Source organism: Desmodus rotundus, chromosome 9 (genome assembly GCF_022682495.2).
Source record: "Desmodus rotundus isolate HL8 chromosome 9, HLdesRot8A.1, whole genome shotgun sequence".
In the NCBI taxonomy this organism is placed as follows: domain Eukaryota; kingdom Metazoa; phylum Chordata; class Mammalia; order Chiroptera; family Phyllostomidae; genus Desmodus; species Desmodus rotundus.
The window spans coordinates 56392805-56417166 of NC_071395.1; the positions used below are offsets into that span (position 1 = coordinate 56392805).

A 24362-nucleotide genomic window follows, 5' to 3' on the forward strand; every position below is an offset into this window, starting at 1 on the left:
GAGGAACTAGGGCTGGGAGTCTGGTGAAGGAGAAGGAGCAGGGCCATGCCTGAACCACCCCCTGGAGCCCTCTGAGCCTTCACCCCTCCCACAACCCATTCAGGCACCCCCAGAAATCCAGACACCACCCCTGCCATGGTAAGTCCTTCAAGGGTGTGGGCCCTGAGGTGCAGGGGTCGGGGGGTACCAGCCAAGTGGAGGTGTCCTGGAGGCCACCATCACAAAGTAGAGACATGGGGAGGGGCGTGGCAGGCCCTTTAGGGGTCCCTCCATTCAGGTGCCCCCAGCATCCCTCACCAGGACCAAACTCCCATCTAATGGTGCATCCTGTCCATCTAATGGTGGACAGGATGCCAGAATAATGATGGGGGCCAAGAATGGAGCATAGCCCTGGCTGGGTGGCTCAGCTGGTTGGAGCATTGCCCATACACCAAATGTTTGCCAGTAGGATCCCTGGTTAGGGCACATGCATACCTGGGTTGCAGGTTCAATCCCTGGTCAGGCTGTGTACAGGAGTCAACTGATTGATGTTTCTTTCTCTCACATCAATGTTTCTCTCTCTCCCTTCCTCTCTAAAATCAATAAACATATCCTCAAGTGAGGATTTTTTTTTTAAATGGAGCAGTAACTGAAGGACAGAAGGTGGCCCTGAGGGATCGCACAGTGTCTGCAAGGACAGGGACATACCCCTTCCTTAGGGCATAGGAAACTTGATTTCTAGCTCAGCCTGGTCCCTTATCTCCCCATGCAGTCTTGGGCAGGTCACTTCCCCTCTCTGGACCTCAATTCCCACATATGTCGTATTTGGAAGTCAATCAAGATGTGGAAGGTGTTTTGGGAACCTCTCAGTTGGAACTTCAGAGGGTCTGTGGGTTCAGCCACTCTGAGTCCACACCCAGGAAAGGAAGCCGTGTCAACCTGGGGGTGGGGGAGGGGTGGTGACAGTGTAGTGACAGCCAGTGCGGATGACGGGAGTTCTGGCTGTGGCAATCACAGAAGATGGCAAGTCACAGGGCTCACACCACCACAGGTACCCTTCCCTGCCAGGACAGTGGGGAGATACTGTGGCCAAAGGCGTCACTGCCTGGTGAGGCTGGGATGTAACAGTGACAGAGTGGGGGCCTGTCATGGTCATGGACTTAAACCCAATAGCATCATAATACACCAAGAGAGCACTTGGGCTGGTGACAAAAGTCACCCCCACAGCTCCATGCATCTGCAACCACTTCGGCTTTCATTTTTTGTCATTCTGTCACTGAGAGCGTGTGGCCAGAACAGTCACAGAGTTCATGGTGACAACTGGGGCTTCTTGCTGTTGCAGCAAACAGCTGCCCAAGGTGGAGTCAGGAAGGCAGACCAAGAGGCAAGATAGTATTTGTCTCAGAACACCTTATTTCAGAAAGCTGATGACAGACTGGGCACATTAGCCAAGGATCATCTGCATAAATTATAACTAAGCCATCAGCTAGAGCTCTGGGCTTGGGAAAGAAATTCTTCTGAGAAGAAGCCAAGCCAGGAAGACCCAGGACCTTAGGTGGGCAGGCTTTGATCAAAAGAACACAGGAAATGATATTCTACTTGAGAGAAAAGCAACCCCTCCCAAGGAAGCTGTGTGAAATATGCTTAGTCAGCATGTGCTTGGCTGATGGGGTCTGGGAGGGAGAAACCCCAGAGGACCACGGACGAAAAGCAGAGTGGAAGCCACCCATGAGGCCAATACCTCTGACATCTGTCTGGAGGGGTGACAGTGCCAGGGAGAGTGTTCAAAGTTCCAGGAACTTTAGGAACAATGTTCATAAAGCACTTCACAGAGACGGAACATGCACCATCACCGCCACCAAGGGCGACACTCTGGGCTGGAGTCAGTGAAGGCCGTGGGCGGAGGCCACATTCTCCTTGTTGGAGAGGAGTTGCTGTTGAAAGACAGCCATTGGGTTCCCGGTGCCAGTGGTGGCAATGAGGCTGCTGCTGGTCGCTGTAAGCCAGTGGTCTCGTGGTTCTGTGAGCGTGTGGGCAGTGCGGATGGCTGTCTGGGTGCCAGCTAGTGGGGAACACTGGTGGATGCTGGTCGGTGCTTTCGGCTGGAGGCCGGATCCGTGGAATGATGGCAGCTTGTGGTCACTGTTATTCAGAGTTGGGTGACCTTGGTAGTGTTTGCTGTTGAGCATTCATTTTTTGTTGGTGGTGGCAATCCCGGGAGCCATGGTGAGGCACAGCTGGTTTTTGATTGGGGTAGTGCCAACTGCTGCTTCTGTGGAAGCTGGCTGTGTGTGGTTGCTGAAGGCTAGTGTGATCCTGATGGTGGCTGTTGATGGTAGTTAGTTATGGTGGGTCGCTGGTGCTGGTGAGGGTGGATGGTGTTGGTGGAATGTGATGGGAGGATACTGGTGCTGTTTCTGTTTGATGTTGGCTGATGGTGCTGTCACTGAGGTTATTAGCAGTGTGTTTGACTTTGGTGGTGGGGGATGGGAACAAGGGATGCAATTTGTTGTCCTTGGGTGGTGATGGTGGCAACATGAGGGTGATGGTGGTGGTTTTTAAAATACAGATATGAAGCTGAGAGACCAGTGGTGTGGCTGCTAGATCCAGGGGCAGTGGCCATGGGAAGGCTGGGGGCTGAGAGGGAATTAGGAGGAAATACTCCAGAAGGACAAGGGTCCCCACAGGTTGGAGAATGGCCTCTGGCTAAGACAAAAAGGAGGGGGAGACCCTGGGAGCCTTTGGAGATGATAATGTTGTCTGCACAGTGTACGAATGCAGGGTGTGGCCCCAGAACCCCACTGAGCTGGGGCAGGGCAGGACCAAGACAGAGGGCACACTTGGCAAGGCCAGGGGCTAGGGGCTGTCTTCAGCAGCCACAACAGCTTCACACCTCCTCCTTGGCTGGCAACCACAGCTTGCAGGACCCTAGCAAGGAAGGAAGTGGCTGTTTTGTTGCTCTCTCCAGCCTGGGGCTCTGCTCATCACCACCCAGGGAGGCCAGAGCAGTTGGGGCAAGTTGCAAAATCTCTCTCATCCAGCCCTTCCTCCTGGCTCCACGCCCTGCATCTGAGGACCAACCCAGCTGCCACTGTGGCTGGCAACAGTGAGGAAAGCTAGCATTACCTCTTTACACGCTTCACCTTGTTGAATCTGAGGCAAGGAGGTTAGGCCAGCTGTCCTATAACCCAAAAGTGCATAGGATTTCAACTCAGTAATCCCCCAAGGTCACACTTTTAACAGCCACCTTGACATACAACCTCCTCTTACAAATGAGAGACCACTCAGGAGGGTATGCAGACCCCCACACGCCCGGGGCCACCCATTCCGGCCTCAATTGGACCTGGACTCTCTGTTTTTCTGAAGCTAGGATCCTGGTGTCCCACATACACCCAAGGACTTCCTGGCCCATGGCTCCTGCGGCCACCACCAACTCCATCTGGGAAGTTCATGTTGTAAGACCCACCTTCCCCAGGAAGCCCTTACTGATCACCCCATCTCTCCTTACTACCAACTGCTGGGGACCCACAGTCTCCCACAGTCTTGGGCAACTCACTTTGCCTGCTTGGGACACTCTGAGTTCCCCTAGGCCTGGTCCCACCTACCTCCACACACACACATCAGGGGCTCAGGGAGTGTGTCCCCTGCAGGGCTCCCTTGCCCAGCCCTGCAGGAGCCCTCCCCTGGTCACAAACAGCCCCACCCTCCTCTGGCACCGGGGAAGCCCCCCCCACACACACACACCCATGCCTTTAGTCAAGAGCACCTCTCTAAAGAGCTGAAATAAGAAGCTACCTTCCCCTTCCCACTCTGGCCACCTCCAGCCCTGAGTGTCTTTCACAAGAGCCTCAGCAGGTTGAGTCATGCTTGGCTTATGGTCAACTGTGACCACAACCTCTTTGTTGCACGCCCACATTCCAAAGAAGGGACTTAGGAACAAACAGTTTCAACTTGACCCATGGAGACTTGAGGGCCTCAGAGGGAGGGACACCCATGACACACAGGGGAGGGGGCAGTGTCATCCCTATGGTACCTCATTCATTCAGTCAGTCATTCCATAAATATCTGTGGCCAAAGACGGACATATCCACTCCATGCTCGGGGGCTGCCCACTGCTCTTCCTGACACACCCAGTACCTCAGTTCTCTGCGTTAGCTCACTGGCTCCTCTCATGTGAACCCATGCCAGAAGTTTATTATGAAATTCATTTTACATATGGGGAAACTGAGGCTTGGAGAAGTCAGTGGCCTCCTGGAGTCAACTGTCAAGCCAGGCCTCACACCCAGCTGGCCCTATGCCAAAAAGTCTTCAGTGTCCTCCCACCCACTGTGCCCACTTGAGCAAAACCCTCTCTCCCTCTACCGCTCACAGCCCATATGTCTTGTGATTACATGGAGCCAGGAGTGGATCTGGGGGTCCAGTTGCCTGGGGCAGGACTCAGGGAGAGATGGTAGGGGCTGAAAGAGGCCAAGGGCCACTCAGCCAAGTAGGGGAAGTGGGGAGGGACAGGAAGAGGAACCAAGTCTTCAGAGTCGGGAGAGGCAGCCAGACACAGCCAGCCCTGCAGACTCTGACCTCCAAGAAAGGAAGTGGCCTTGAAGGTCAGCTCTGTCTGAGGGGCCCAAGGGCGTGGAAACCAGGCTGACCCCAAAGGGGAAACCCTGAACAGGACCAATCTTGTCCCTGCCCCATCCTCATCTTGCCCAAAGGACTCCCTCCACCACTTCTGACCCAAACCAGGCTAGGGAACGAAAGGCCTTGCTCATCCTCACCCAAGTCCTCCCTTCCTGCTGTACGACCTTGGGGGGTTATACCCGACCTCTCTGGGCCATGGTTTTCTCTTCCTCAAAGTGGACCTAATCATATGTTCTCTCAACCTTAGCATATGTTGAGAGAATTAAATGAGGTAATTCAGGGAAAAACCTTAACCAGAGTCTGACACAGAATAAGTACCCCATGGGGTGTTAACTTTCCTTGCTATTGTTGTCGGTTACCATAGTTACTACCCAAGGCCCCACCTCTTGAGGTCTTCAGAGAGAGAATCCACTTCCTGTCCCCCCAGTAGCTCCTACCTACCTGCATCCACACCCACGGCCACTCCTGCCCCACCAGGACCACCAACACACTCTGTTCTCCCTATCTCACAAATAGGAAACATGTTCTCCTGACCCTATCTCTCCCCTTTCCCTTGTCCCCTTCTCAGCCAGACTGTCCCAAAGCATCCTCTACCCCTCCCGGCCTCCCAACCTGACTGATGATCCTGAGGTCACCAATGATCTCCATGGGGTCCCTCTTGGTCTCCAGGGAGCAAGAATGCTCTTCAGTAGCTTGTGGTGCCATCAACGGCTCCCTGTTTCTCCCAACCAGCTCTTGTCACCTGCAGGCCACCCCATCCTGACAGGCTCCTTGAAGCCCTGAAATGAAATTCACAATAAGACACACTGACTACCATTGTTTCAGAAATCATTACAGTAATCCCTTGGAATACCCTGGAGAAAGTCACTTCCAGTGAACCGTGTGCATAAAGACGAACTGCTCAGGACAGTGGACTGACAAGGCCCACCGGAGCCACCAGGTGCTTGCACCCACCCACGGGCATCTCCACACACTACCAAACCCCACCACGAGCAGCAGGAGCTTCCAAATGCTGAACAATTCTTAGTAAACACTGAACAAATTCCAAAAAAAATCATCAGAACAAAACAAAATCTCAGCAAAACATTTTCTGTTTATAGGTAAAATCGAATTTGGTTCTAGGTTCCAAGGACTGATCATAAACAGGTGTGTCACTTACATGGACACCTGCTGGGTGGGTGAGGAGCTGCAGGTGGGATGATGATCTGAATGTAAATCTAGCACCTACAGCTCCCTTAAAATGCCAGGCATGTCTCCATCCCCCTGACAACCAAAAATGCTCCTGCCCTTCCTCATGTCCCCAGAGGCAATATGGCCCTGCTGAGAGGTCTCCAAGCCACAGACAATCAAGTCCCAGTTGCTTTGCTTAGCATGAAAGGCTCTTCAGGACCTTGCTCTGGATGGCCTCCTCCATTCATTCATGCACTCCCTCCCTCTGTCACTCATTCATTCAAATGAGCCCTGATACCTTCTTGAGCCAGGCATGGCAGGAGCCCCTCACCTCAGGAGCTTGCAAACCAGAAGATGAGGCTAATATGGAGAGTGTCCAAAACATGGATGGGGCAATGGTGAAGGAAGCCCAGTGGGCTGTGGGGGTCCCAAGGGAGCACCTGACTGGCCTGGGTTCAGGAAGTTCTTGGAGGAGGCATCCCCTGAGCCAAGTCTTAAAGGACAGATGGCCATTCACCAGGCAGGAAGAGTGTTGTGAGCAGTGGTCTCAGTATCTACAAAGGCTTAGAGGCAATTTAGTAAAGAACTGAGAGTTCTTCCCAAAGCCCTAGCTGGTGTGGCTCAGTTGGTTGGAGTGTCTCCCATAACTGAGAGGTTGTGGGTTTGATCCCTAGTATGGGCATGTACAAGAGGCAACCAACCAATCGATGTTTTTCTCTCTCTGAAAGCAATCCTCAAGTGAAGATTAAAATATAATTTTTTTGAAAAGGAGTTCTCTCCAAAGATCTAAATTCCTGGCAACATAGGAGGTGCTCAAGAATGCTTTGCAGAATGGGTGAATGGGACGGTGACAGAAGCAGCAGACAGGAGGAAAGCCCCAAGAGAGGAGATCAGACCTGCTGGATGAGAAACCCACTCTTACTGCCCAGGCTGGGAGATATTCGAGGAGTTCGAGCCCCACACTCCCCACCCCCCCGTGGTCTGTCCCTGCCTCAGTCACACTTCTGCAGCATCACCGAATAGTTCACTCTGTGGTGCACCCCTTCCTGCTCAGCATCAAAACCCTTCTCAACTTTCAGTCTCAGCCCAAACACCCCATGGGTCCCAGCCACTTGTGGGTGTTGATGAAAGAGCCTGGGCTTTGCTGTCAGATGGACCCAGACTCGAACCCCATACCCTTGGAAACAATTTAGCTGTGTCCTAAGTCAAGTGTCAAGCCACTCCCCAAGCCTCAGTTTCCTCCCTGCCTACACCCCATGGCATTGCTATAAAGATTGCTGCTAATATTGGTGACACCCCCTGCCCAACATCAGGCACATGGTAGGCGCTTAGTGAATGTTGGTTCTGTCACGTGCCCCTCTGCCCAGGTGCATCCTCACAATCACTTGGAAGAACATCAGCTGCCTGCCCCACTTTGCTCCCCAGAGCAATTCATCCTCACATCAGCCCTGGGAAGTGAGTCATTTCTTCCATTTTACGGATGAGGCCACAGAGGCTCATGGCAGTGTTGGGCCACCTAGCAGGGATCAGAATCTAGACCTGCCCACACCAGAAGCTGGACATGTTTAACATCTGTGGACATTCCTTGACAAACACCCCCTGGCTGTCAGTGTATCTACATGCTGACCGTGCACCTCTCCTGCTCAGGAACTTTCTGTGGCTCCCCAGTACCTCCAGGGGAGGCTGGCTTCTCATTAACCTCTGCCCTACAGCTGCCCATACTGGCCCTCCTGCTTGACACCTACCAGCGTCCCCTCTGCCCAGCATGCCTGTTTCTGTTCCCTGGAATCTGTCCGGCAAGTGATGGTCACCTTTGAAGACCTGACTTTGTTTCTCAGCATCCCTTGCCCTTGGGGGTCTTCCTCGGAAGTTGGGGTTTTTTCTTCACCCTGTCCCCTTGTTTATTCAATATGTCTTCCTTGCTGGGGCCGAGAAAGGACTCAGTCCGTCCAGGGGCCCCTGGTCTGGGGAAAGAGGCTCCCTGGAGGGGAATGTGTTAGCTGAGCATAAGCAGCCATCACCACTCTTCTGCCTCTCACACTTTCCCATGGCAGGGGTGTTCTGACCAGAGGCAGAGTGGGCTGGGAGAGCCAATGAGTTTAAGTGTTTAAGGCACTGGATGAGTTCAGTGGGGCTAAAAGCAGAAAATATTCCAGGAAGGCTTCCTGGAGGAGGAGTTTTGGGGAGGAACCTGTGTCTGAGTCTCTTCCTTGAGCCCTAAGGAGGGTGTCAACTGTTGAACACCTGAGGGAGGAAGTAAGAAGGGAAAGTGGGAGCATGGGAAGGTGCTGGAACCGGCACAGGGCAGGGCAGAGGTTCTCTGAGGATGGAGAAGACGGGGCAGGGGCAGCAGGAAGGCTGTGGGAGCTGAGAATAAAGGTCATGACATGGCACAGGGAATAGAGGTCACAGCTGAGCATGTGGCTCTGAGAGGATCTTAGAGGACCAGGTTAGCATGCATGACCATGAGAGAGGAGCAGGAGAGGAAGGAGTCCATTTCTAGATAGAAGGGGTGGACAGCAGGTCACATGCCTCGGAGGAGTCAAGGACTCCTGATTCCCACTCCTCACTCCCAGGCGTCAAGCCAAGAACACCTGGGCTTGAGCATGAGAAGGGGGTAGGGGAGTGAAGAGCATGGAGGCAGGAAGGGAAGCAGGAGGGAGGCACTGTCATGCTGTCTGGCCTCCTCCTGGGGGCAGGGAGCCTGGACTGGACCTTGCCCACCTCTCTCTCTCTGCTATGGGGGGTGGAGGTGAGCCAGGCCAGGGCGCTGAGGCTCCACCCGGCTTCCCAAGTGCTTGCTTCCAAGTGCCCATGCCCACCACCCTGCTCCCACCCCCAGGGCAGCAAGGAGCGCTTCCACTGGCAGAGCCACAACGTGAAACAGAGCGGTGTGGATGACATGGTGCTGCTGCCTCAGATCACCGAGGACTCCATTGTGGGCAACCTCCGAAAGCGCTTCATGGATGACTACATTTTTGTACCCTGGGTTGTGGGCAGGGCAGGCCAATGAAGGGCCAAGAGACACAAGAAGGGCTGGCCGAGGGATGGAGGGGTAGTGGGTGGATGAATGCCGGGAAGGGTAGCAGAGGGACTTTGGAACAGAAGGGACACTCAGATGCCTGAGCAAATGAATGGAGGGGGCTAGGGCAGCGAGAGCATTGGGTGGTAGCACAGGGGACAGATGGAGTGACAGTAGGGCTCTACTGGAGGGTGGCTGTGCCCCTCACTTCTTCTGCCCGGGGGTAGCTCAGCCACGACATACCCATTTCCTCCATTCTGGGCCTAACCCTGGTTTTCCTAAGGGACCCAGGACACATCTGAGTATCTCCATCTCTTCCTCTTAGCAATGGGGTTCGTTCCAGGAGGTCTTGGGGCGGGAGGCATCAGGCTGAGGGCACAGGGCTCATAAAGGACAAAGTATGCCAGGACACTGCATGGCCCTTAACCACCCCCCAGACCTACATTGGCTCCGTGCTCATCTCTGTAAATCCCTTCAAGCAGATGCCCTACTTCACGGACCGTGAGATCGAGCTCTACCAGGGCGCGGTGAGCACAGGACTGGGTGGGAGGCACGGTCCCCAGGACCCTGGCCCCTAGCCTTAGGCTGAGACCTGCCCTCCCCGGCAGGCCCAGTACGAGAATCCCCCGCACATCTATGCCCTCACCGACAACATGTACCGGAACATGCTCATCGACTGTGAGAACCAGTGCGTCATCATCAGGTAAGACAGGGGCCTCAGACCCTCCCACCCAGGCCCTGCCCAAACAGTATCACTGCCCCAGAAAGATCGGCTTGGAACCCTGATCCAGACAGAGGCTTGCCGTCCCTCTCTGTCCCTAGCCCGGCTTTCCTTTCCTGGTCACCCTATGACCCATGATATATTTTATTTATTCATTCTGTTATTGTCCATCTGTCCTCTCTAAATGTCAGCTCCAACAGGGAAGGGACTTGTATCAGTCTTGTTCACCATTGTACCCCCAGTGCCCGGACTAGCCCCTCGAACACAGTAGGAACGGAAGGAAGGAAGGAAGGGAGGGAGGGAGGAAAGAAGGAAGGAAGGAAGGATGGATCAGGGACTAAAAAGGGCACTTCCCCCTCTCCCTACCCCTGGCCACTGATCCCTCCTTGCCTCCTCCAACCCCAGTGGAGAAAGTGGAGCCGGAAAGACGGTGGCCGCCAAATACATCATGGGCTACATCTCCAAAGTGTCTGGTGGGGGCGAGAAGGTCCAGGTGAGGCAAACAGAAAGAAGGCCGCGTTTCCTCCCACTCCTCGGTGTTTTATCCCTCTGCACCTGCCTCAACCTGACCTCTCCCCCGGACCCTCCTGCCACCCCCAGCACGTGAAGGACATCATCCTGCAATCAAACCCACTGCTCGAGGCCTTCGGCAACGCCAAGACCGTGCGCAACAACAATTCCAGTCGCTTTGTGAGTCCGCAACCCTGCTTTAGGTGCAACCACGCCCCCCACACACACACACCCTCCTCTACCTGCATGCCCAAGATTACAGGAAATACCTGCTCCTGGACGGGACTCTCACTACCCGCTCACTATGCATTAAAACAGGGTCCCTGTTGCAGCTGGGACAGGTTTGTGTCACCTTCTGAAATACTCCCCTGGCTGCAACCATGCCGTGTGTGCCCCCAGTCACGTTTCAGTCCTATTTAGTCCTTCTGTCCTCCCTCCCCTCAAGAAATGGTTCTTAAGCTCCTTCTTTGTGTCTGGTGCTAGGCTGAGTCTAATGGAGACAGACTAGGTAACCAGATCCAGGTTTAGGGTCTGGTTCTGTCACTATTTAGACATGTGGCTTGGACAAAGAAACAGTATATAACCTCCTGAGTCTCCTCTGTTTTCTCCTCCATAATGTGGGATGATATTAAAATCTACCTCATAGACCTCAACACTCAGTACAATGCCTGCACGTAGAAATGACTTAGTAAATTCCATATGCTAATAATTTTTTCCCAAAACATTATTAGCTATATTTTATTTTCTAATATGTATTGATAATATAATTATATTTAAGTATTTTCCCCAATATTTTATTATTAAAATTTCAAATACACAGAGAAGATGGAAGACAAATAAAGTGAACATCTGTATGCTCCTCTCCCAGATTCTTTTCTTTAAATATTTTTTATTGATTATGCTATTACAGTTCTCCCAATTTCCCCCCTGTATCCCCCCTCTGCCCCGTCCCCCCAACCCTCCAGCATTCCCCCCTCCTTAGTTCACATCCATGGGCTGTACATATAAGTTCTTTGAGTCCTCTGTTTCCTATACCATTTTTCATCTCTCCCCATCTCCCTTATGCCTACTAATTATGCTTCTTCTTCCTTGTACCTTTCCCCCCCTATTCCTCCCTTTCCCCTCCCCACTGTAATCCCTCCATGGGATGTCCATTTCTCTGATTCTGTTCCTGTTCTGGTTGTTTGCTTAGTTTTTGTTTTTGTTGTTTTTCTTTTCTTTTAGGTTCATTTGTTGATAGTTGTGAGTTTGTCATTTTACTGTTCATATTTTTTATCTTCTTTTTCTTAGATAAGTCCCTTTAACATTTCATATAAGGGCTTGGTGATGATGAACTCCTTTAACTTGACCTTATCTGGGAAGCACTTTATCTGCCCCTCCAACCTAAATGAAAGCTTTGCTGTATAGAGTAATCTTGGATGTAGGTCCTTGTCTTTCATGACTTCAAAGGCTTCTTTCCAGCCCCTTCTTGCCTCCAAGGTTTCTTTGAGAAATCAGCTGCTAGCCTTATGGGCACTCCTTTGTAGATAACTCTCTCCTTTCCTCTTGTTTCTTTTAGGATTCTCTCTTTATATTTAATCTTGGGTAACTTGATGTGTGTTGGTGTGTTCCTCTTTGGGTCCAATTTCTTTGGGACTCTCTGCACTTCTTGGACTTCTTGGAAGTTTATTTCCTTTGCCAGATTGGGGAAGTTTTCTTTCATTATTTGTTCAAACAAGTTTTCAATTTCTTGGTCTTCCTCTTCTCCTTCTGGCACCCCTATAATTCGGATATTGGAACGTTTCAGGTTGTCCCAGTGGTTTGTAAGAGTCTCTTCACTTTTTCAAATTCTTGTTTCTTCATTTTGTTCTGGGTGGATGTTTATTTTTCCCTTTTGTTCCAAATCGTTGCTTTGAGTCCTGGTTTCCTTCCTGTCCTGTCACTGTTGGTTCCCTGAACATTCTGCTTTATTTCACTTTGGGTATCCTTCATTTGTTTTTTCATTTTTCAACCAAGCTCAATCAGATCTGTGAACATTTTGATTACCAGGGCTTTAAATTCTCCATCAGACAGGTTGGCGATCTCCTCCTTGCTTAGCTCTCTTTCTGAGGCTCTACTCTGTTCTTTCATTTGGGCCACATTTCTTTGTCTTAGCCCAGCTGATTGGTTGTAAGGGGGCGAGGCCTTAGGAATTCACCCCTGCAGGGGAACCCTCTTTGCTACTCTGCAGCACTGCCTGTTGGGGAGGGGCCAGAGAGGGAACAGTGCAGATGCCTGCTCATCTCTATCACCCTTTTCAGTGGACTCTCCTGTGAGACTGGGAGCTTCTCCTACCGCCACAACCACAGTAGCCCACAGCCACCTCTGAGTCCCCATAAGTCTGCTGCTTCCCCATAGCCTGCCAGCTCTGCAGCCAGCCCCGCCCCCAAGGTCTGCCAGGTGGTGGTGGTTTTTCTGAGTTAGCTGGCCTGGTCAGCCGCCTTACTGGTCTGGTTGTACTGGTTGATTTTTTCTTTAATTCCTTTGTTGTCAGAGTTCCATGCAGTGTGATTTTCCGGCGCTGTTGGTTGTTTATTGATTTCAGATTGGTTGTTATCCTCCTTTTGGTTGTGCAAGGAAGCGAAGGATCTCTACCTACGCCTCCATCTTGGCCAGAACTCTCTTCTCCCAGATTCTATCGTTAGCATTTTACTATACTTGTTCCACAGTATGTCCACCCATCTTGTTGTCTTTTTATGTGATGCAGTGCAAAGCAAGCAGCCGACACCATGCCTTTCCCCCACAACACTCCAGCATGCAGATCATTGATAATAGTCCATTATAAATGTGCAGTTCTTTCATTTCTTTCAAAATAAAATTTGCACACTGCAAAATACATATCTCTAAAGTGGACCATTCAGTGAAAAACGCATACACTGTGCATCCCAAACCCCTGTCAATATATAGAACATCACCATGGCTCCAGGAGCAATAAGTCAATTTTACTTCCACCCTACTCCAGAAGCAAGCACTCCTCTGAATTTTTTTCACAATAGATTAGTTTCAGCTGTCCTAGAACTTCATATAAATGGAATCACACAGTATGTGTTTTCAAAATATTGATACACCCAAAAACATGGATAAATCCCAAAATGTATAATTACATTTTATTTGATGTAGTCTTACTGTACATTAGAATAAGTATATGTCATATACTACAGGTGTTTGCATAGTGTGATGACATAATTTGTATTGCTCTCGGATGGAAGTAGCAGAAAGGAGACATAATGTGGCTTGTCTGCCCTCCAACCTCTAGCCAGAGAAGAACCCAGATGGTGTCAGAGACCAAAAAAAGGGCTTGTGGGGCCCTTGAAACCAGTAGTACCCCATAGAGACATGGAGGCCTCTGTGTTATAATAGAGGGACTGAGGACCTGGTCAATAAAATGGGATATTGCCCTGACTGGTGTAGCTCAGTGGGTTGGGCATTGTCCCATGAGGCGAAAGTTTGCAGGTTCAATCCCCAGTCAGGGCACACACTCAGGTTGTGTGTTCGGTCCCCAGTTGGGGCACATATGAGAGGCAACCAATCGATGTTTCTTTCTCACATTGATATTTCTCTCTCCCTCTTTCTTTCTCCTTTTCTCTCTCTCTAAAAGTAAATTAAAAATCTTAAAAAAATAAAATGGGATACTTCTGTGTGCCAGGCACAGGGCAGATGCCCCGAGTGAGGATTGGAATCCTCAGAGAGGGAGATAAGGGCATTCCTGGCCCAGGAGATAACTTAAGCAAGGGCTGAAGAGGAGGAGCTGGTGGAAAAGACAATCAGGGCGTAAATGGGGTGTGGGGGGAGGAAAGCAAGTTGAAGTCACATGGGGTCACATGGGTAAGAGGAGGAAAGAGGCCAGGCTCCTAAGGCCCATCCCCAATCCTTCCCCTACCCCCACATCCCAGGGCCCCACTGGGGGGCTTACATGGTTCTCTCACATTCAGGGCAAGTATTTTGAGATCCAATTCAGCCGTGGTGGGGAGCCCGATGGGGGCAAGATCTCCAACTTCCTACTGGAGAAATCTCGCGTGGTCATGCAGAATGAAAATGAAAGGAACTTCCACATCTACTACCAGGTGCAAGGAACGGGGAGCCCCACCTGGAGTCTGGAGGTGGCAGAGGGAGGGTCTGTGAGGACTGGAGGATCCCAAGGCCAGAGCCAGTTCAGTGCACAAGCATTGTTCCCCCTCCAGCTGCTGGAAGGAGCCTCCCAGGAGCAGCGGCAGAACCTGGGGCTCATGACCCCCGACTATTATTACTACCTCAACCAATCAGACACCTACAAGGTGGATGGCACTGATGACAGAAGTGACTTCAGTGAGACTCTGGTGAGCACCAACCACCCTCCAGCCCTGGTATCCTCTTGTGTTACAAATCAGGACACTGAGTCCCACAGGCAAGCAGGGACTTGCCCAAGGTCATACAGTGAGGTCGGGAAAGAGGCAAAATGGAGACCAGATGCCTGATTCTGAGTCCGTGCTGTGACCCCAGAAGCCCAACCTCAGGGGACGGGGGTGGGGGGCAGTTGGAATGGTGGCATAGGCTCTGTCTGCGGTGCCCGCAGAGTGCCATGCAGGTCATCGGGATCCCACCCAGTGCCCAGCAGCTGGTCCTGCAGCTCGTAGCCGGCATCCTGCACTTGGGGAACATCAGCTTCTGTGAAGATGGGAACTATGCCCGAGTGGAAAGCGTGGACCGTGAGTATGGGTGCTGAGGAAAGTGGGGAGCAAGCGTGTATGTGGGCACTTCCTCCTGATTCAGCCCCCAGAGGGTGAGAACCCAGGAGGACAATTTCAGTGTCACTGGGCAAAATAGGGAGAGACTGGGCACTGGAAGAGACAAGAGCCTGACAGCTGTTCCCTCCCTCCCCCGACTCCTGCCCTGCAGTCCTGGCCTTTCCCGCCTACCTGCTGGGCATTGACAGTGGAAGGCTACAGGAGAAGCTGACCAGCCGCAAGATGGACAGCCGCTGGGGCGGGCGCAGCGAGTCCATCAACGTGACCCTGAACGTGGAGCAGGCAACTTACACTCGAGATGCTCTGGCCAAGGGGCTCTACGCCCGTCTCTTTGACTTCCTCGTGGAGGCCAGTGTGGCAGGGGCAGGGGTAGCAGGGGAGAGGTGCTCTGGGACCAGCCATGGGGGGCAGGGTGGGGAGGCAGGCGTGACTATCACAACCTCACCAGTTCCCTGCCATGGGCCGCACGGAGCAGGGGCAGGGTGGTCATGTGGCAAACAGAAGGGCTCCCTCTGTCTGGGGCATGGAGCCCAGGCTTGGACATCATGGGATAGGGGCTATAGTGATGGAGAGGGTGGGTGTGCATGGGAGCCGAGAGCAGGTCTGTCTAGAGGGCCAGGTGATGGACAGGATGAGTCAGGGTGAGTCAGGGTAGCAAATGAGGACAGAGCAGTGGCTAATGTCACCTAACACCCAGTGCACAGCCTTTACTGGGGTGACTGTTTTACATGCATCGGCTTATTTAATTCTTAAAAAGAGCCCTATAAAATCCTTGCTATTATTCACTCATTGTAAAGATAACAGATGGGACAGGGTCGCTAAGGGGCAGAGCCAGCTCCCAAGGCAGCAACCTGTCACTCTAACACCCGGGTTCCTCATATGAGTGCCTGATAGGGGTGCACACAGAGCCTGCAGTGCGCCCAGGAGCCCAGTGGGCTGGCACTGACCTCCGGTCCCTACCCACATCACAGGCCATCAACCGCGCTATGCAGAAGCCCCAGGAAGAGTACAGCATTGGCGTGCTTGACATCTACGGCTTTGAGATCTTCCAGGTGTGGGCTCTGCTCCCAGGTGCACACCCTGTCACCATGGCCCCGAGAGCCTCCAACATCAGCCCACTGAAGGCAGCACTCTTTTCTTCTCTCCGCAGAAAAATGGCTTTGAGCAATTCTGCATCAACTTTGTCAATGAGAAGCTACAGCAGATCTTTATTGAACTCACCCTGAAGGCGGAGCAGGTGGGCAGGGGCAGCCAAGTGGTCAGGGACACAGGACACTGGGTTGGGGACAGGACCATGCTGGTTGCTGAGCAACCAGGGTATACCCCCAGCCCCATATTTTCATCTCTCTCTACTGAGATTTCCATTGGAAGATGCTTTCCACCTTTCAAGCTTTGACAAGGTCTGGGGAATAATGTCTTTATCCATTCCTTCAACAATCACTTATTGAGTACCTACTATGTGCCAGGCACTGTCTGCAGTGCTGGGGAGGCTACCATGAACAGGATGGACAAAAATCCCTGATGTTTTCATTCTGCCCATCCCGTAGAAGCAGAGCCTCAGACAAGGATTCAGGGCAAAGACCAGAAAGGGAGTGAGGTAGTGAGAGAGGGATTTTTTTTTTTAAATCCCCAATGGGGTATGGTAATCAGCAGGTTACCCACGGGCCACTGGGGTTCAGTTCTGCTGGGGCCCAGGCAACTTTGCAGAGCAGAGCAGACCTTAGGGTGGACCTACTGAGGATTGAGGGAGCCACAGCATGTCGCCAGTATGTCTATTGGTGGCTGAGGCTTGACAGGTTGGGGAAGTGATACTTCCAGCCTACCCCACACAGGGTAAAGGCTTTGTTACAGTAAACAGTCCTAACTGATGAGATTGTGGAGGAAATTTGGAAGGAGCATGGCCCCATTTTCTTTTTTTCAATAAAAGGGAAACTTATTGAAGCCCCAGGGCCAGGGTTCAGGCAGAAAGCACCCTTCAAGTCAAGGAGGTGATGGAGGGGCCTTATTGGACCCTCTTCTTGGGGCATAGGCTGTAGGTGTGGCTGCACTTCTTCTTGCGGGCAGTTGACAGTGCAGGGCGCAGGCAGGGGTAGTACTTGCAGATCATTGTGTCACAGTTGTGCTTCTGGGCAGGGTGGCGGGGGGAGGGCTCAATGGTGCCATCCAGCAGATGAGACACCAAGTGCAGGGTGGGCTCTGTCTGGATATTGTCACCTGACAGGGTACAGCCATCCTCCAGCTGTTTGCAAAATTTAGATGCTGCTGGGCAGGTGGGATGCCCTCCTCGTCTTGGATCTCTGACATTCTCAGTTGTGTCACTGGGTTTGGCCTCACGGGCGCCGGCCCCGCCAGTCAGAGTCTCACAAAGACCCACGGGTCTGCATCCATGGGGCAGGCTGCGCGCCTCCTGATTGAAGAGAAAGAAAGTGGCCGACAGCCTTGCTTTCTTCACCTGTCCTCGAGCATACATTCTAAAAATACACACACCTCTGCCCAGACACCCACCCCAGCCCTATTCTTTTGCCACCCCCAGGAGGAGTATGTCCAGGAGGGCATCCGCTGGACCCCCATCCAGTACTTCAACAACAAAGTTGTCTGCGACCTCATTGAAAACAAGCTGGTGAGGGCCAGGCCAGCTTTGGGAGGATTCAGGAGGCCCCAGAGCTGAGTCTAGGAGATTTGGGAGAGCCAGGAGGGGTTGATGGTCCCCATAGGCCCCTCTGTCCAGGAGGGCAACTGACACATCCCATCAGCCATCTCTCCCATTCACTCTGCCCACCTGCTCACCCTTCACTTAGTCACTCAACAAACACCCCTCCCAGCAGCCTGCTCAGGAACAGGTCCCTCACTAGACAGCCCAGTCTGAGAAAGGGGAACAGGCATGGGTCCCTTAGGGGGTCTCTCACCCCACCCTGTGCCCCAGGGAGCTTCTACAGCAGCCCCACACACACACATTTGGGCCCTACTACCGCATTTTGTTCTTATGTTTGGAAGCCCCCCCTCCTATCCTAGTGAAGATCCCTGTGATGGGATTCGGGTGGGCAAGGGCCAGGCTGAGCGACTGCCACCTCCCCATGACCACAGAGCCCCCCGGGCATCATGAGTGTCCTGGATGATGTGTGTGCTACCATGCATGCCACAGGCGATGGCGCTGACCAGACACTGCTGCAGAAGCTACAGGCAGCCGTGGGTACCCACGAGCACTTCAATAGCTGGAGTGCTGGCTTCGTCATCCACCACTATGCTGGCAAGGTATGATGTGCCCACCCCCTCTGGCTCCCCTGCCCCCATGCCCTGCCACCTGAGTGGTCCCCAGAAGCACCTCCTTACAGACCCCGGGGATCTCCAGGCTGCAGCCTCCAACCTCTCAATGAACGGAGTCCCCAGGGACCCCCAGCCAGGACTGCAGAACTCTACTTACCCCATTCTCCAGTCCTACCCTAACTGACCAGGAACACAGACCCCCACTCACTGACCCCCAGAAACTAGCCTGGCCCTCCACAGTACCTTCAGCCGGAGCTGCAGAAACCCACTGGCCCCTGATCAAGGCCACAGCTCCCCCTACTAACAGGACAGCTCCCCTTTGCAGGGGAGAAACTCCCTCCAAATGACCCCAAATTGGGCAGCGGACCCCCAAACCCCAATGCGAGCAGTAAGCCCCACTAACCCTCTGCTCCAGGACATAGACCACAACCTTCTGACCCCAACTGGAGACCCCAGACCCATGCTACAAGCCACCACCGTCCAAAATGGGCTAGAGTCCCCTGCAGACCCCTCCCCATGACTATAGAAATCCACCAGCCCCTGACCCTCGCCATGGTCCCCCTCCCCAGCTGACTGGACTGGGGACTCTCCCATTGACTTTAACATGGGCAGTAGACAGCTCCAGGGGTCCTCGAGCTTGCTACAGCCCCCAGCCCCTAAAGTGGGCTGGGGCTCCTGTGTGCCCTGAGCCAGGGAACACCCACAGCTAGCACTGCAGGGAGCCCCCACCTTGGATGGCAGACTCAGCCCACAAGCCTGGCTGAAGTCCCCCAGGGATCTTCAGCCACTGCCATAACTTTCCCCCAACACAGCGTCCCTTCCCCTCAACTGGCCATAACACAGAGGCTCTGACTTAACTCCAACTTAAGTAGCAGAACCCCCACCCCAGGGACCTCCTGCCCAGGCTGCAGCCCACCCCCAAAATCTGGGCTATAACCATCCCTTCCCCCGGCCTCTGATCCAGGCTGCCTGGATGTAACACCATCTCCCCTCACCTCTGACCCAGACTACAGTTCCCACCCTCAGATGTCACCTTGAACATCAGACCCGTGGGGACCCCAGGCCCTGCCTGCTGCCCTTTCCCCCTCTTCTGAACCATAGATATTGTCTCCCTTTTCTTACCCTAGAGCAGGACCCTCCACCCACCTGGGCTATAAGCCCCCTACCCGCCCTGGCCTCACCCTCTCTCCCCCTCTGCCACCGCCCTCCAGGTCTCCTATGATGTCCACGGCTTTTGTGAGAGAAACCGAGACGTTCTCTTCACCGACCTCATAGAGCTGATGCAGACCAGTGAGCAGTGAGTGGCCCTGGGTGTGGGGACATCCAGGCAGAACCCACCCCTGGGGATGGGGGTAGCCTAGGGACCACCCCATCTTTCCCAGAGCTCCCAGCCACAGACTTTGTTGGGGTGGCTGTGCAGCCAGGGCAGTATTTCTAGTGACCGGTTCTGATTCAACAGTAACACATCCAGCACTCCACCTACAAACCCAAACATTCGATGCAGACAGCTTCCCTTGCCATGCAGTGAGAACACATCACGCCCTGCACTTTTTCTGTACTAACACACATGGCTCTATCTCCCTGCCCACAGCTGTATGCCAGGTGACATATTTTGGCTTTTATACCTCAAATTTTGTTCACGCTCTGCTCTGGACCAGGCACCATCTGAATTTGCAGAGCTGGATGACACAACAAGTCAGAGAACCCCACTGCTTGGGCAGACAGTCACTGAACTAGGGACAAGGCAGATGGAATCTAGCACAGACAGCCCTGAAGAGGGGACAGTGGTTCCTGCACCGGCCACATGGGCACCGTCTGATGGTCCCAGGGGCAGACTTCCAGGCCCCACCCCACACAGACGGGACCCAAATCTGGATTTTAACAAGATCCTCACCCCACCCCACCCCTGGGACCCATGTGCAAGTCAGAGTTTGAGGTTCACTGGTCTAGAGCAGCAATTTTCAACCTTTTTCCTCTCGTGGCACACATACACTTATTACTAAAGTTCTGCAGCACAGAAATCTTCATTGATCTGACAAAAAATAGGTATAATTTTGATTCATTCACACCAGATGGCTATTGTCATTTTCTTACTTGACAATCTAAGGGAAAAGAGGTCAATGCCCATGATGAAATAGTAATGTACTGCATGTGTTAAAAATTCTTTCAGCACACCTGTTGAAAATCGCTGCTCTAGACAGTGCTATCCAATACATTCCACATCCAACAGAATTCAAGCTACACAGATAATATTTTTTAATCCTCACCAAAGATCTGTATATTGATTTTTAGAGAGAGGGGAAGGAAGGGGGAGAAAGAGAGAGAGACATGGATCAGTTGCCTCTTATATACACATGACCGGGGATGGAACCTGCAACCCTTTGGTGTATGAGATAACGCTCCAATCAACTGAGCCACCTGGCCAGGGCCATGTAATTTTTTTAAGCCTTATTTAGTTATAATTGACATACCATGAAATGAACCCAACTTAAGAAATGATTTTTACTACAGACTTGGACAGCCATTATTTGCATCACCCACAAAAACATGCCTTGTCACAAGTTGCAGTCAATCCCCATCCCCACCACCTGTGCTATTATTCTACATTTTCTAGTAAGCATATTTAAAAAGTAAAAAGGCAAACAGGTAAATTTTTTAAATGTTTTCTTTAACTCACTATACACAAAATATAATCATCTCAATATGCAATCAATATTTTTAAATTATTCATGAAATTATCTTACATTCACTTTTTCTACACTGCATCTTCTTTGAAATTCAGTGTGTATTTTAACAGAACAGTACATCTCAATTCAGACAGGTTCTCAATACTGCCCTGACCAGTGTGGCTCAGTTGCTCGGGTGTCATCCTGCAAAATGAAAAGTTGCCAGTTTGATTCCTGGTCAGGGCACATGCTTGGGTTGTGGGTTCAGTCCCAGGTCAGGGCAGAAGCGACAGGCAATCAATTGATATTTCTCTCTCACATCAATGTCTCTCTTGCTCTCTCTCTTTCCCCCCTCCATGCCCTTCTCTCTAAAAAATAAATAAATAATATCTTTTTTTAAAAACCACATGTAACCAGTGGCCACCATATTGGAAGGTACACAGCTGTGGTTGTCAAAGTGGGGCTCCCAGGCCAGCAGCATCTGTGAAGAAAAACTAAGTGGTTCAATGGAGAGAGAGTAGAGAGGGCACTATTCTTTTTTTTTCCTTTACTCTTTTAATTGTGATCAAATACATACAAAATTTACTGTTTCACCATTTTAAAGTGTACAATTCAGTAGCATTAAGTGTTGGGCAACCATCACCATTATCTAGTTCCAGAACTTCTTCATCCCCCCAAATGGACACTCTGTACCTATGGAGCAGTCCACTCACTCTGTGATCAGGGAAGGTCTCCCTGAGGAGATGGGAGAGGGAGCCATGATGAGCCAAAGAGTATTTAACTGATGCCCTGTTGACGGACACAGGTTGCGTCCATCTCTGGCCATCAAAAATAGGGCTACAGAATCTAGCATCTGTGTCCTGTGTGCAAACATATGCATGTAAGACAGTTCCTACAAGGGGACCTGCCCCTGCTGCCAAAGATGCTGCTTCATGGGAAATATTTTCCTACTTCACTTAACTTTTTTCTACTTTACTTGCTACCCAAGTCATGGGTGGTCATGGAAGACCCAAAAGGATGAAACCAACCCTTCAAATTCTCAACATCTCATCCTCCACATTCAGAAAGAATGATACTTTCCAGCATGCCCTCTGGGTCTCAGGCACCTAGATAGCCCTCCTTCTAGGAAAGGGCACTCCAAGGTCCAGCTGCACCTCTAGCCCCTTCTCTCCCCTTGCCAAGAGCCTTCCTCCGGATGCTCTTCCCTGAGAAGCTTGATGTGGACAAGAAGGGCCGCCCCAGCACTGCCGGCTCCAAGATCAAGGTGAGCCTTAGGGTCGGCAAGGAGGAGCTGGGCAGGGGGAGGCCTGTGTTGGTATCTCCCCCTTTCCAGGACCTCTGCCCTGTCTCTGGCACCTTCTATCCAACAGGGCCTTCTTCCAGCTCTGGGATTAGGGGGCTGCAACCTAACTCCCTAAATCCAGAAGTAAACCATCATCTTAATAATTTTTTTGATCTTTTGGTCATTTACCACTTTTTTAAAATTGTGGTAAAATATACATAACATAAAATTTACCATCTTAACCATTAAGAGTACAACTCAGTGGCATTAAGTACATCACAGTGCTGTGCAACCATCCCCAGCATCCATACCCAAAACTCTTTCATCTTGTTAAAATGAATCTGGCTCCACTAAACACTAATTCCCTGTCCCCCTCCCCCAACCCCTGCCACCCACCATCTACTTTCTGTCTCTATGAGTCTGACTCCTCTAGGGACTGAAATGCACAACCCAAAGCTGGCCTCTCAGGCACACACACAAGATTCCCTACTTCCAAAGTACTGATCCCCAAAGGAAAGGCAGGAATGTTCTGGGGAACATGTTTTCCCAAGGGCTCAGCTACTCCATCAATAAACATTTGCCTGCCACCCACCCCCACCCCACCACCCACAGTGTGTCTCCATCTCTTGGGTCTGTATCCAGAATGGGAGGAGAAAGGGGCTGGAAGTTCCCATCTGTTCACCAACCCCTGCCTCCTCTTCCTTCTCAGAAACAAGCCAACGACCTGGTGGCCACGCTGAAGAAGTGTACACCCCACTATATCCGCTGCATCAAACCCAATGAGACCAAGAGGCCCCGTGACTGGGAAGAGAGCAGGTGACCCCCAACCTGGGCTGGCTCTTAGCTTGACCAATTTGACCAGTCCACACTGCCTGTCCCCCAGACTCACCCTCCATCTAGAACCCTCCTGGGGTTGCGGGACATCGCAGGACTACCCCAGGCTGACCTCTAGGACCGGTGCAAAGCCCCTCAGGGCCTCAGAGTTACACCTAAAACTGACCAATACCTCCACCCCAAGGCCCCAGACCAATTGGAGGATGACCAAGGGACTAGCACAGTCCCAGTCCTGGCGTCTGTGACTGGCCCCAGAACCAACACAGATGCTTTCCAAACCCCACCCCACAGAACTGATTTACTGAACCCCCCACCCCAGACCTCAGCACCCAGACTGCCTCCAGCAGAACCCCTCCCACTCCTAGGACTGACGAGGCCCCCACCATGGGACTCAGGCTGCCTTCCCTCCAGGGTCAAGCACCAGGTGGAATACCTGGGCCTGAAGGAGAACATCAGGGTACGCCGGGCTGGCTTTGCCTACCGCCGCCAGTTCGCCAAGTTCCTGCAAAGGTGAGGCTCCCAACCACTGCCTGCGGAATAACAACCAGCTGAGCCATCTTCTCAAACCCTCCTAAACCTCCTGCCACCAGGTACGCCATTCTGACCCCCCAGACATGGCCATGGTGGCATGGGGACGAGCGTCAAGGGGTCCAGCACCTGCTGCGGGCCGTCAACATGGATCAGGACCAGTACCAGATGGGCAGCACCAAGGTCTTCGTCAAGAACCCTGAGTCAGTAAGTGTGTGTGAGAGAGAGACAGACAGACACACCTGGGTCACTTGCACAGGCTCAGGTCCTGCTCTTCAGGCCACTGTGTGACCTCAGACATGCTTCCTCATCCCTCTGAGTCTGCTTCTCCATTTGGAAAGTGGAGAGAGTAACAACCACCCTGCAGGCCTGGGGTGAGGATTAGACAGAAGAGAAAGTCCACTGCACAGTACCTGGCACATAGTAGGTGACCAGAAAAACCTAAATTACCTGGACAGTCCTTCGTGGCCAGGAAGCAGGTGGAGAAACATGTAGCCATCTGTGGTGACAAGCCCCTTGAAAAGAATAAGGACCCACGCCTTACCCAGAATGACCTTTTGTCCCTTGTTTCCTTCCTTCCTTTCTTCCTTTCTTCCACCTTCAGCTCCTTCTTTCTCCTGTCTTGTTCTCTTTCCTCTTGTCTTCCTTCATTCCTTCATTCATGAAAACATTGAGTCCCTGGGCCTGAGCTGTGTCAAAGTAGCCATTTTATTATGCAAGGCCCGCCTCAGCCCTGCTGTGTCAAAGACAAACCTAACTGTGTGGGGACAGTCCCTCCAGCTAGCCCTTTATCAAGAGGCTGGCGGCACTACCCACTTTCTGCTGCCTGATTTCAGGGAAAAACAAACAAAGCCATGGTGAGCACTATGTCCTGGGGACCTCATGTAGGGCCCTGTGACAATAGTGAACAGTGCTGTATCATACACTTGACAGTCGCTAAGAGAGTAGATCTTCATTGTTCTCACCACACAGAAGAAATGGTAATGACGTGAGTTGATGGGGGTGTTAG

At 52.0% G+C, this 24362-nt stretch overlaps 1 protein-coding gene across 1 annotated transcript in view; it reads left to right on the forward strand.

The window, feature by feature from the left end:
* The window catches only part of MYO1F (myosin IF), a gene marked incomplete at its 3' end in the record, with an annotated part of 30253 nt that continues 5891 nt past the window's right edge, over nt 1–24362 (forward strand). The window contains 19 exon segments of the mRNA XM_053911407.1: nt 1–138; nt 8627–8764; nt 9244–9333; nt 9415–9509; nt 9933–10020; nt 10128–10217; nt 13988–14119; nt 14237–14371; nt 14608–14740; nt 14931–15127; nt 15751–15831; nt 15930–16016; nt 17313–17399; nt 17864–18031; nt 19255–19340; nt 21892–21973; nt 22701–22807; nt 23237–23335; nt 23416–23560. Of these exon segments, the coding sequence (XP_053767382.1) occupies nt 136–138; nt 8627–8764; nt 9244–9333; nt 9415–9509; nt 9933–10020; nt 10128–10217; nt 13988–14119; nt 14237–14371; nt 14608–14740; nt 14931–15127; nt 15751–15831; nt 15930–16016; nt 17313–17399; nt 17864–18031; nt 19255–19340; nt 21892–21973; nt 22701–22807; nt 23237–23335; nt 23416–23560 (2043 nt within the window).